Genomic DNA, 12,447 nt, shown 5'->3' on the forward strand with positions numbered 1-12,447 from the left:
CACAGGACGATCAAATTTGCCTATAACTGTATAAAGTAAAAGCATCTAAAATGCATGTTGCCCCTTTTCCATTGCTCATTTGGTCTTCACTTGCTAACTACCACCAGCAGATATTTTTGTCCTAATGTAGGCTCTTACTGTCAATATGCCTATGTATACTCATATGTTTACATTTACAAAGAGTCAGTGGTTTCAATGGCACTAACATATTTGTATGATCAAGACATAAGTACATACACATCACATTTTTGGTTCCCTTACCTGATTATCTGTGTGGTTTACAGTAAAATATCCAACACAAACAATGACTTCATGGAGCAATCCTTCACAGGTGTGCTGGGAACAGTATGACAGCAAAGAGCTGATAATATGGCGGAATGCAAGGGAAAGTCCCTCGGCACCTACAACAGACTGACAGAAAACACCCAATCATAATCTAGCCATATATTATAGGGTCTAAATGAAGTAAGGACAGTTTAAAATAACCAGTTACCCACTTTTCAGGATTATCACCAAATATGGATCTTACGAAATATTTGAGCAACATTTTAGTCACAATGTTGACTGTCACAATAGTTTCTGATAAACAGCAACAACAACAAAAAAACCCCCTATTAATTCAATAAATTAGCAGCGCAGCTCTAATTATAATTTTAAATGCCACTGTAAATCAGACTGAATTTTAATTTTTAAAGGGACTAAGAAAATTTTGGACTCTTAGTTGGCATACTATTTAGCATTTAAGTGGCCTATTTCAATAGATATGCAGCACATGTTCCAGGAAAACTTAACATTAATAATATGTCTCAGTAATAAGCAAAGAAAAACAAATCATCCCTAATTTTTTGCAAGAGCAAAATACATTTATCACTAATAACTTGTGTGTCCTGAATGGAAAAGGAAGATAAATAAAGTCGAATAATTTCAAATAAACATTTTCAAAAGTTAGAAACATTCTAAAGAAGAGAACCCTCAGCTGCATGTCTTTTTGGGGATTCTTTCTGAAACTAGGCAAATTGTAATGTGGAGATTCAGGAGAATTAGATTTTATCTGTGCAGCCTACAGCCTCTATTTAATAAACATGTCAAGCAGATAGAGCGACATAAGGTCAAAGGGGAAAACTGAGGCATAAGGCATGAGCATTTCAGTCTTTTAATGAAGCAGCATTGCAGGCCTCTGGGAAAATATCTTGCATCGGAAAGTTTTTTTGATTTCATATCTCCTAGTCTGTGTGAAGTATATATGTATAAATGTAAGTGTGTTAGAGTTGGGTTTTAGCATAAACAACATTCAGCCCAGAAAACTAGAATTCTTAATGATTAAAAAAGAATCAGTAACGGATACCTTCTATTCCCAAACTTAATACCTTCTGATAAGGTATCCTACTTTCAAGCTTCAACACATAACATAGTAGCCATTTGCTACTTTACATCATGCAGTGATATATTCTTGTGCCTAGCCCTTATTTAATTAGTCATGTCCACGCATGCTGTGACCTAGTCCTCTGTGTTTAACTTTCTCTGATAACAACAGGTCAAAGGGCACATGAGTTTGTGTATAAAAGTTAAACTAATTTTTCAAGGAAACTATGCTTCCTCTTTAGCCAGAATTAATAGCAGTTTAGTATCCTGTGTTGTTTCTCACTATCATCTTTCAATTGTTTAGACGCTCAAATTAAATAAAAGATCTACTCATGAGCCAAAGGATTATCTGTACTGATACTAATTTGCATTGTACTGGAAGTAGACATCCTTATTTAACCAGAAAACTGTTGTATAATCTTACTGTTACCATGATGAAACTATTTTGGAAAGCTAATCATCAGGCAATATATAAACTCCATTTCATTTGCTGCCTGGTACTTTCCTATGGTTCACAAGAATTGGTAAGGACAATGATCTCCTTCAGGTGTTTGTTGCCCTTTAACATTAAAGAAACAGCTCAAAATGAAAGAAACAGTACTAATCAAATCAATACTAATACAAATCAAAAACAATACTATGGCTGCTTGTACATACCATGGGGGTTTAATTTGGTTTAGTTCTGCCGAAATTGAAATGGTGGGGTTTTAAAAACACCGCTTCAATTTAGGAAGAATAAAACCAAGCTAAACCCCTGTGGCGTGTACACAAGGGCGGGGGCCCGATCCTTACCTGCCTCTTCGGTGGTGGTGGGGGGGAGCTTGAAGGGGCAAGCTGCCAGTGGGCTGAGCAGTCCCTGAGCTGTGCAGGGCCCCCCCCTCCAGCAGCACCCGGCTGCTGGCACCTGGCCCGGGAGGTCTTGGGGGCACCACAGCTGCGGAGGGAAGCAATGGCCCCCACCTCAGCTGCAGAGGGAAGCACCGGGCCCCCACACAGCTCAGGCAGGCAGGCAGGCAGGCTTCGGGGAGAAGAGAAAAAAAAAAAAAATCAGACTCGCTGCTTTTTTTTTCTTCTTCAGTACAGCCTACCTGCATAGGCTGCCGCTGGGTGTCTCAGCCCCTGAGCTGCGTGGGACCCAACAAGCCCTGAGCATGTTGGCTTCCAGCGTCCCATTCACTGTTGCACTTTGTTAGGTAGCAAACTAAAACACCTTGGAGGTGTTTTTTCTTGCTATGTACCAGTCATTTAAAGAGGAATACACTGCTGAGCGTGCAAACAGCAACACCATTAAAGCGGTGTAAAAGGGCATTTAAGTCACTTTAAAAGCCAATTTTGTGGCATGTACAAAGGCCCAAGGTCCCTAATTCAGCAAACCAGTTAAGCAAATGATTTATTTTACTGAGACCTGTTAATGAACCAAATGATTCTGATTCACATGGTCACTCATAGTCAGTTATACTTAATGGAATCATTTCTGTCATACACAACTTGACACAGTACAAACCAACATAGGAAACAAAAAGGAGGACCAATGATGACCAATACTAAGGATACTTTCTGCTGCGAGGATATTGTGATACTTGGCAGCTGGACAGATACACACAGCATAAGAAGATCCTTCTGTTTTATTTTGTCATAAGAATAAATATACTGTACAATGGAAATAGGGATTTTAAAAATATAATGCTTTCAAGTGAAATCAAGGGGCAGAACTTTGGCTGGTGCAATCTGTCAAAGCTCCACTGACTGCTAGACAAGCTCTGACATTTATATCAGCTGAAGGTCTGTCCCTTTTTGCATAACTGTATCAACACTAACAAATAATCATCCAGCTTTGACAGCAACAATTTCAAAACATGCCAGGGAAGGGTCCTATTTCAAAGGCACTCCTTTTGAAATATAGAAAGGGAAGTTGCTTAGCTGTGTAGAGATGCATGGTTTATATATGAAATAACTTCTAATTTGCCTCCCTTCCTCACCTCTCTGTTACTCAATAAAATTAAAAAAAAGCCTTGGTTCTGTGTACTGGATCCATGTGGATGAAAGCTCGGCCTACATAAAACCAGTTACCAGATTAGGGCTACTCTGTCAACAATAGGTAGGAGAGTCTTCTCACACATTCTTCCCTCATGTAAAGTTCTTGCTGATTTTAGCATGGTGCATAAATAAGTCCATGATATACAATGTGATTTGTGGAAAAATTGTCCATTATATGTTGGCTGGCATCAAAAACTTCTTTTAACAAACTGAAAGAGACTGGTGCTACCACAAAAGCTTGATAAAGCAATGTTATTTCAATTTCTTTGCCTTGTAGTAACAGATTTTCATCTGTGCATGGAATATTTTAATATTGTTTCCTAATCTGGCAAACAGATTAGTTTACATTATGGATTACTTTCTAGAAGAAGTATTATTTTCTTTTAAAAGGAAATACTTTTTATACTAAACAAATCTCAAATAGTTTTGAGAATTGTTGTGGCTTGCATAAATAAAAAATGGGCAATATTTAAGGTATTTTAGAAAGTTAAATTTCAAAAGAAATGATATCCCTAGCTACAAAACATGCATGTGTAGATTCTTTTTGGTTCAGTTGCACAATCTTATATTCAGGTTTTATAATGCAACTGTCATTTTAGGGCACCTAAGCAACCCCCAAGTTCAGTTATCTTATAAGTAAATCTTGTAAGTAAAAGAAGAGAAATTGTTGTGTGTGGACCTTGATACAGAAAGCTTCAAAGCACTTTTAACATTGTAGACTTAAAATATAAAACTTTAACAAGTGTCAAAATTAATATTTATGAACAGAAAAAGTTATATAGCATATTTAAATTTGTGTATTCTGCATGTGCCTTTCTCACATAAAAGTTAATAGCATTTATTTCCAACAGTGACATAATGAAAGTAATATTAATAAACAGCAATTCTATGTATGAACAAATCTGACCAACACAGCTTTTATTTTATTTGTAGCCATTCCGTAAGTTAATTGTAAATATCTGACCTTGAAGGGAATGCATAGTCAAAGCTGAAAGAAAAGAAAATGTATGCAACAATAAACATTCTAAGATTAACCATGAGTTAAAATAAAACAAAGTCTGTACCTGAAAGGCTGGCAGATCAAGAACTGCAAAGCTATTGAAGAAGCGTAAACTCTGAATAGCAACCTGGATTGTGTTCTCTGCATAACTCTCTTTAGGACTTGCTGTATTTGAGTCTGAAATTGTTCCGTGGAAAAGAATACAGTATAGCATATGCAAGACTCCAACCAGATCTGTAGCCTGAAGAACTGCAGTTAGCCCTGTGGGATCCTGACGTGTATTGTCAAATATGTTCCAAGACCTGCCAAAGAAACATTAAACTGTGTAAAGAGAAAACTACCATGGGAGCTACCATTTCTAAGTTGTCAAATGGAAGAATACAAGTAAATGGTCAAATAGGAAAACCTGGATGTCTCTAATGTGTTAGGAAACTACAAAATGTTTTCACTAATCTAGACATCCTCTCTGTCTGTCTGTCTTTAAATATCTCTCTTCATAAATACTAGTCTCTCTGACTGCACTCATGGGTTCATGCTGCTAGTATGAAACCCAGCAGAAATTCTATGGCTTTAAAGCTTGCCTGTGGAACACTCAACAGTGGCTCCCTGCATGCTTTTCAGACAGGTATTTTAGGTTAGTGGCTCTGTACCAGTCAGGGCTTTTTTTTTTTATGGCGGCTGGCAGAGAAGGAGCTCCCTGGGATTATAATCATCTTCAGTGCCAAAAAGAATGTGCCAGGACAAATTGATACTTAATTAGCAATAAGTTACTTTGGCCAAATGATAGTTAGACAAGAGTTCTGAAGAACTAAGTGCCTGAGCTGTTAACAAAAATATACATTTCTTTATTACAATCACCTAAGATAATAGAGAATTGCAGGGTGGCAAAACCTAAACAAACACAAAATGATGAAGACAAATGACCATTGCATGTATAAAGGAAAATTATACTGTGATATACAATAATCTTTTTATGTTTACAGTTTTCTATCAAGGAAAACTGATGAGTTGCTTGTGATACCAGAAATTGGATCTGATGACTCAGGTTGTCCCTTCTAGTCCGGTGTCTAATATAATTTATCTGAAATATCAAAAGGTCTTTGACATGGACCCTCTCAAGAACCTACTGAAGAAATTAAGTAAGTAGTTTGGAGGTAAAGTTCTATTGTAGGATAGATACAGGAAACAAATAGAACTATGTGGCTATTTTTCAACATGGCAAGAAGTTATCAGATGGCTTTTGCAATGACTGTCTTACCTATCTGTAAGGTGGAAATGGTGCTGATAAAACCCAGATAAAATTACTTAGTACAGTAACAGTTTTCAAGATTGGAAAATTTTAGAGGAAACATAACACAGATATGTGAATGAGCAACAGGTTTGTATATAATAGCGGTTTTCAACCTTTTTGGGTCAGTGTACCTCCAGCGGCTGGATGCGGAGCAGGGAGGTAGTGGCACGTGGCTGAATGCAGAGCAACCTTCCCCTGGTCCCCGCGTCTGGCCAGGTGGGCAGTGCCTGCGCAGGATGATGCATGATGGCACTCTGTTCCTGCCTGCCCATGCGTACCCCTAGGGGCTTCTCAAGTACCCCCAGGGGTATGCGTACCCCTGGTTGACAATTCCTGGTATATACAACTAGATGTTGGACAATATAAGACAACAAATTCATCTGCACAACTCATACATGGATTTAGATTGGCTTCAGAGCTAACCAGTCAAAGAAAGCATCAGAACCTTCCTTGTTGCTGGGGGAAGGTGCAGGGGGCCCTCAGTGAAAACTCTGGCTTAATATGTAATGCAGGCACAACAACAATAAAATGTTAGGATGCAATAGGTAGTAATACCGAAAACAGCGTGGTTGCTATACAAATCAACAATAGGTCTTTACCTTATACACTGCAGTCACTTCTGGTCACCCATTAAAAAAAGGAAAAATTAGAAATAGAAGGGATGCAGGGATAGTAACTATAGAAAATGAGTCAGTTATTATTCTACTAAGGAGAAATAAATCACAAGGAATTCTTCATCACCTTATCTGGTAAAGGTACAACTTGCCATTATTACTGGAAGACATACAATGTGATTTGGGTTTTAGAAATAAGGTTTGTTATGGTAATTTGTTGAGGCAACTTAAAAGAATACTAGCATGATGACTAGGATCAATATTTAACCTATCTGCTAATGTAATCTCAGTTATTATTTTACATCTGCCCTTCCATAATTAAGTAATAACATTAAAAGGTATTAAAGCAAACAAGTATTCAACACTTGGGAATTCAAATGTAAAGGGTCCTGTGTCCTTGCAATACTTCCCTGATCACATTCATGTACAACATTCTTTTGGAATAGATAAGGTGCACAGATAATGAATACGGTATAAATATTAGGACTGTGTGAAGTGGCTAATATTTGCTTCAGATTTGGCCTTTTTGGGGAACAGTGATTCGATTTGGTAATTCAAATCACCGTCCTGAATCAATTTGGTTGAACCTGATTCAGAGATCTGGCTGCTGCCAAATCTCCAAATCAGGCAGGCCCATCTCCTGCCCGCTCTCTCAGCCTGGCAATGGCTGCCCTGCCCACCCCAGCTCCCGGCACCTGGGGAAAAAAAGCCCCGGCTAACTGGGTGCTGTGGGCAGGGGGGCAATCCCCACTGCCCCTCACTGCCCCAGCATGGGGGGGCTCTCCATGAGCCCCCACCCATCCCATGGCTGCCCTGCCTGCCGCAGCTCCGGCTCTTTAAGAAAAGAAAACCAGAAAACCCCCGCACTCACCATTCCTGCCTGGCAGGGGGCAGGCAATCCCCGCTGCCCCCTGCTGCATGGGGAGCTCTGCACAAGCCTCCCAAAGTCCCAAGGCTGCTGCAGAAGTGGTGAGTCAAAGGGGTATTTTGGGGTTTTTTTTTTCTTAAAGGGCCGGGGCTGTGGGGGAGTGTTGGGGGCCTTGTGGCAGAGCTCCCCATGCAGTGTGGGGCAGTAGAGAGCAGCAGGGATTGCCCCCCTGCCTGGCAGCACCCTGCGAGTTGGGGCTTTTTTTAAAGGGCTGGGAGCTGGGGTGGGCTGGGGGAGCAGGCGGGGGTTAGGGGGGGCTGGGGATGCAGGCAGGGGATGGGGCCTGACAGGGGTCCTCCCATGGTCCCCTCCCCCACCCCTATTTACCAGCTCTTAGTTGGATTGCAGTTCCCTGCTGCAGCCACCGGGGACTGTCCGAATTATCAAAGCTGTCCGAATCTTTTCTGAAGATTTGGAGAGCTTCAAATCGATTCAGACCTTTTAACTGGTTCCCTGATTCAATTTGGATTTGGGGATTTGGCCACTGAATTGGGCCAAATCTCCTCTGAATCGAATCACCACCTGAAACTTTGCACAGCCTTAATAAATATCCTTGAAAAGGAGAGATAAAAAAAGCAAATGAGCTGTAGTAAATGATATGAACACAACTATAACAACAAACCTTAACGCTGCAATTTACTAATTTTGACAATGTCCCCTTATATTTATAAGAAAATGCATGTTCTGTAACATAGGGTATAAAAGGAGACTCCCCAGGCGACCAGGGAGCCTGTGATCAGGAAGCCAGTGAACTGGGACTGCCAACAGGGGAGCAATTTGTAGGTAGTTCGCAGGCCAGTCATGAGCAGGACTGCACAGGAGCTTCTGACAGAGGCTTTGGGTAAGTGAATGAGGAGAGGGGCTACTATGCGGGTGGTAACACGGAACGCAGCCAGGGCCCCTGCCCTGCCACTGCTTCCGGCCTGGAGCTCCTGTAAGGCCTCTACCCAGACAGGCCCCTTGGATGGGTTGGCAGTGCCCTGGCCCCCTGTCTGCAGGGGTCGCCTGGTGGGACCTCTGAGGCCTGGGGGTAGTGTGGGGGCCGGGGGTTCCCTTGCCTGTCCCACATGTGCTCGAATTGAGGCATTGGAAAAGCAGGTGAGGGAAGTCCAGGCAGAGGTGAGCAGGCTGCAGGGGATGAGGGCAATTGAAGAAGAGATTGATGGCTACTTTCATTCTCTGCAGGACAAGACTCCTGGCGGAGAAGCTGCGAGGGAATGCCCTGAAACAGATACTGGTAAGTGGAGGATGGTCATCTCGGGGGCCAGATCTCTCACCGCAGAGACAGTTCCCCCCGTGCAGTTGGGGAACAAATATGAAGCCCTGGCAGCACTGGAGGAGTGTGTGGTGGGGAAAGTGCACTGGAAGGGCCTGCCGCCATCACTGAGTGAGCTGAGGGCCGGCCAGGTAAGCAGAAGAAGAGATGCCACGTCATCGCTGTGTGCTACTTCTTGCTGAGAGGAACAGAGGGACCCCATCTGTTGTCTGGATCCCATGGTGCACGAGGTCTGCTGCCTGCCCAGAGCCAGGATCAGAGACATCATGGCGAGAATTCCTGACCTCATCCGGCCCTCTGACAACTATCCCATGGTCCTCATCCATGTGTGAACAAATGATGCGGCCAGGAGTAGTTCAGACCGTATCATGAGTGACTACAAGGCTCTGGGGACTGGGCTTAGGAAGATGGGGGCGCAGGTGGTATTTTTGTTGATCCTCCCTGTCAGCGGTTGCAGTAGGCATTACATCTCCTGTGTCAGAGAAGTCAACCCGCGGCTCTGGAATTGGTGCAATCATGCAGGTTTTGGCTTCCTGGACCACAATCTGCACTTTCATGCAAGGGACCTTCTGGGATGTGATGGGCTTCATTTCTCTGTAAAAGTTAAGAGTCTCTTTTCTTACAGGTTGGCTGACCTCCTATGTTGGGTTTTAAACTAAGTACAATGGGGGACGGGAAGGCAGGAGATGGAGAGAGCCTAGAACCTACAAACTGTGAGACATGCAGCAGTACACCCCAGGTAAATATCCAGGGGCCCTTTGGGCATCAGAATGGGGGGACACCAAAGGCACCATTCAGAGGGCCTCTATACTAATGCTAGGAGCACGGGGAACAAGCAGGAAGAACTCGCACTTCTGCTTGCAGACAATAACTTCAATTTAATGGGACTAATGGAAACCTGGTCGGACCCTACCCATGACTGGGCGGTACACATTGAGGGCTACAGGTTGTACAGCAGGAACAGAGCAGGGAGGAAAGGGGGTGGGGTTGCTCTCTATGTAAAGGAGCATTATACATCTACCCTAATCAAAATGGGATCAGAGGAGGAGAAAGTTGAGGCTTTGTGGGCTAGGATACATGGAGGTTGAGGGGAAAGGAACTTGGTGGTGGGGGTCTGCTACAGACCACCACATCAAGAAGAAAAGCTAGATTTGGAATTCTTGAAGCAGCTCTCAGAGCCCATACAGTCTAGGGACATGGTTGTCATGGGGGACCTAAACTATCTGCTGGGAGGAGCAGTCAGCCAAATCCAACCATTCATGCAGGTTCTTAACCTGTGTGCAGGACCTTCACCTAACACAGGAGGTATATGGTCCCACTAGGGAGAATGCCTTACTGGACTTCGTGTTGGCTATGGGGGAGGACCTGGTAGGGGAGCTGCACTTTCGTGGTCACCTTGGGGACAGTGACCACCAATCAATCAAATTCACCATATGGTGTAGGGTGAGTAAGATAACTAGTATGGTGGAAGTGCTTGACTTTAGGAAGGCTAACTTCAGTGTACTTAGGAGTCTAGTCAATGACACACTGCAGCATAAGAGTATTGGTGAGATGGGAGTCCAGGAAGGGTGGTCGTTTCTAAAGGAAGCGATCCTTTGGGCAGTACGAGGGAAAAGGGTGAAATGAGACAAAAACTTCCTTGGCTAAACAGTGAAATCCAGGGGAGCCTAAGGGCAAAAAAGAAGGCATATAGGCAGTGGAAGCAGGGGGAAACTACCAAGGAGAAGTATACCTACTCGGCCTGCACTTGCAGGGAGGCAGTTAGGAAAGCCAAAGCAGCTACAGAGCTGAGGCTGGCAACACAAATTAAAAACAACAAAAAGTCTTTTTTTAGGTATGTAGGGAGTAAAAGGGAGGTGCAGGGCAGCATAGGACCCCCACTGAACAAGAAGGAGCAATCAGTGATGGACAGAGGGGACAAGGCTGAGCTATTCAATAAGTTTTTTGCCTCAGTGTTCCTGAACAGGGCTCAAGATAAGTCTCCTAATGGGTTCTTAGATGGGCAGAGGGACACCAGCCCACCAAGTGTCGATTATAAGATTATAAAGGATCATATTTGTGGGAGTCCAGCAGGAAAAAGAATGCAGCAGGGAAACCAGCATGGATTTGTAGTAGGTAGATCATGCCTGACCAATCTAGTTTCGTTTTATGACAGGGTCACAAAATGCTTAGATGCAGGAGTAGAGGTGGATGTTGTTTTCTTAGATTTTAGCAAGGCCTTCCATACAGTATCTCATCTCATCCTCATAAATAAATTAAGAGGCTGTGACATAGATGTTTACATGGTCTGGTGGGTGGCAAATTGGCTTAGCGGGCGCACCCAGAGAGTAGTAGTAGATGGGTCAGTATCGACCTGGAAGGATGTGGGTAGTGGGGTCCCACAGGGTTCGGTCCTTGAATCTATACTCAACAGTATCTTCAGCAGTGACTTGGATGTGGGGGTGAAGTATACTCTGTCCACGTTTGTGGATGATACTAAATTGTGGGGTGAAGTGCACACTCCGGAGGGTAGGGAACGACTGCAGGCAGACCTGGACAGGTTAGAAAAGTGGGCAGTACATAATAGGATGCAGTACAACAAGGACAAGTGCAGAGTGCTGCACCCCGGGTGCAAAAATACACCTGGCACCAGCACACCTACTGGCTGGGAAGTGACCCTCTAAGCAGCACAGAAGCAGAAAGGGATCTTGGAGTCACAGTGAACTCCAAGATGAACATGAGTCACCAGTGTGATGAAATGATCAGCAAAGCTAACCGTACTTCATCATGCATCAGCAAATGCATGAGAAATAAAACCAAGGAGGTGATACTTCCCCTCTATGTGGCATAGGTCAGACTGCAGTTGGGAGTCCTGCATCCAGTTTTGGGTGCCATACTTCAAGAAGGATGTTGATAGACTCGAGAGGGTCCAGAGGAGGGTCACTTGTATGGTTAGGGGCTTACAGGACAAGCCCTATGTGGAGAGACTGAGGGACCTGGACCTCTTCAGCCTCCATAAGAGAAAGCTGAGAGGTGATCTTGTGGCTGCCTACAAATTAATTAGGGGGACACAGCAAGGGATCTGAGATGCTCTGCTTACCAGGGTGCCTCTTGGGGTAACAAGGAACAATGGTCACAAACTGACAGAGAGAAGATTTAGGCTGGACATCAGGAAGAACTTCTTCATGGTAAGGGGGGCCAGAATTTGGAATGGGCTTTCAAGGGAGGTGGTGCTCTCCCTTACCTTGGGGGTCTTTAAGAGAAGGCTCAGTAGGCATCTGGCTGGGGTTATCTGGTTATCTGGCCCCAGCCCTCTTTCCTGCCTAGGCAGGGGGTCGGACTCGATGACCTGTTGGGGGTCCCTTCCGACCCTAGCATCTATGAATCTGTAGCATAGGTTGGTGCTAAAAGATATAAATAATGCCAAGCTGCTCTACATTGACTAGCTTTGATGGGCACTTTGAGGGCATATTCAGCCTTATAGGAGGTTCATGGGCAAATCTAGGGTTATGAAAAGGGAGGCCCTTGGTGAAGTGCATCATCACATATAACACAACACATTTTTCTCCAGGTAAACAGAAACTAGCTTTACTAATACCCTGGGCCTAGGGCTATATTATTCAGTTTAAGATTGATGCAAAAACAAATATAACTATTGGAATAAGTTAAAAACATCCTGTGAAATAAGAGCTACATTACCAGAAGCAGCTAACAGACAGCAGAATTGCAGAAGAAAAGAAAGCTTGATCAATAGAACATCAAGACCATTAAAAAGGAGAGAGTCATTATCACTTGTGGAATGAAGAGTTTAGAAGGAACAAGGTAGCTTTTAATGAGCCATGAAGTCAATTGACTCCCTCACTGCTGCCTGAGAAGAAATCCTGCTGCCACTACCAGGCAGTTCGTTTTAAATTTTGGGTAGAGCAGGAATCAAAGTGGGGTGCCACTGCACCAGTGCAC

At 43.4% G+C, this 12,447-nt stretch overlaps 1 protein-coding gene across 1 annotated transcript in view; it reads right to left on the minus strand.

Annotated features, from left to right (window-relative positions):
• The window catches only part of LOC102368447 (S phase cyclin A-associated protein in the endoplasmic reticulum-like), a gene marked incomplete at its 5' end in the record, with an annotated part of 201,152 nt that overhangs the window by 35,848 nt on the left and 152,857 nt on the right, over positions 1-12,447 (minus strand). Inside the window, 2 exons of the mRNA XM_014521586.2 lie at positions 262-411; positions 4,464-4,701. Coding sequence (XP_014377072.2) covers positions 262-411; positions 4,464-4,701 — 388 coding nt within the window. The remainder of the gene's footprint in view (positions 1-261; positions 412-4,463; positions 4,702-12,447) is intronic.

Source organism: Alligator sinensis, unplaced genomic scaffold (assembly GCF_000455745.1).
Source record: "Alligator sinensis unplaced genomic scaffold, ASM45574v1 scaffold954_1, whole genome shotgun sequence".
Lineage (NCBI taxonomy): Eukaryota > Metazoa > Chordata > Crocodylia > Alligatoridae > Alligator > Alligator sinensis.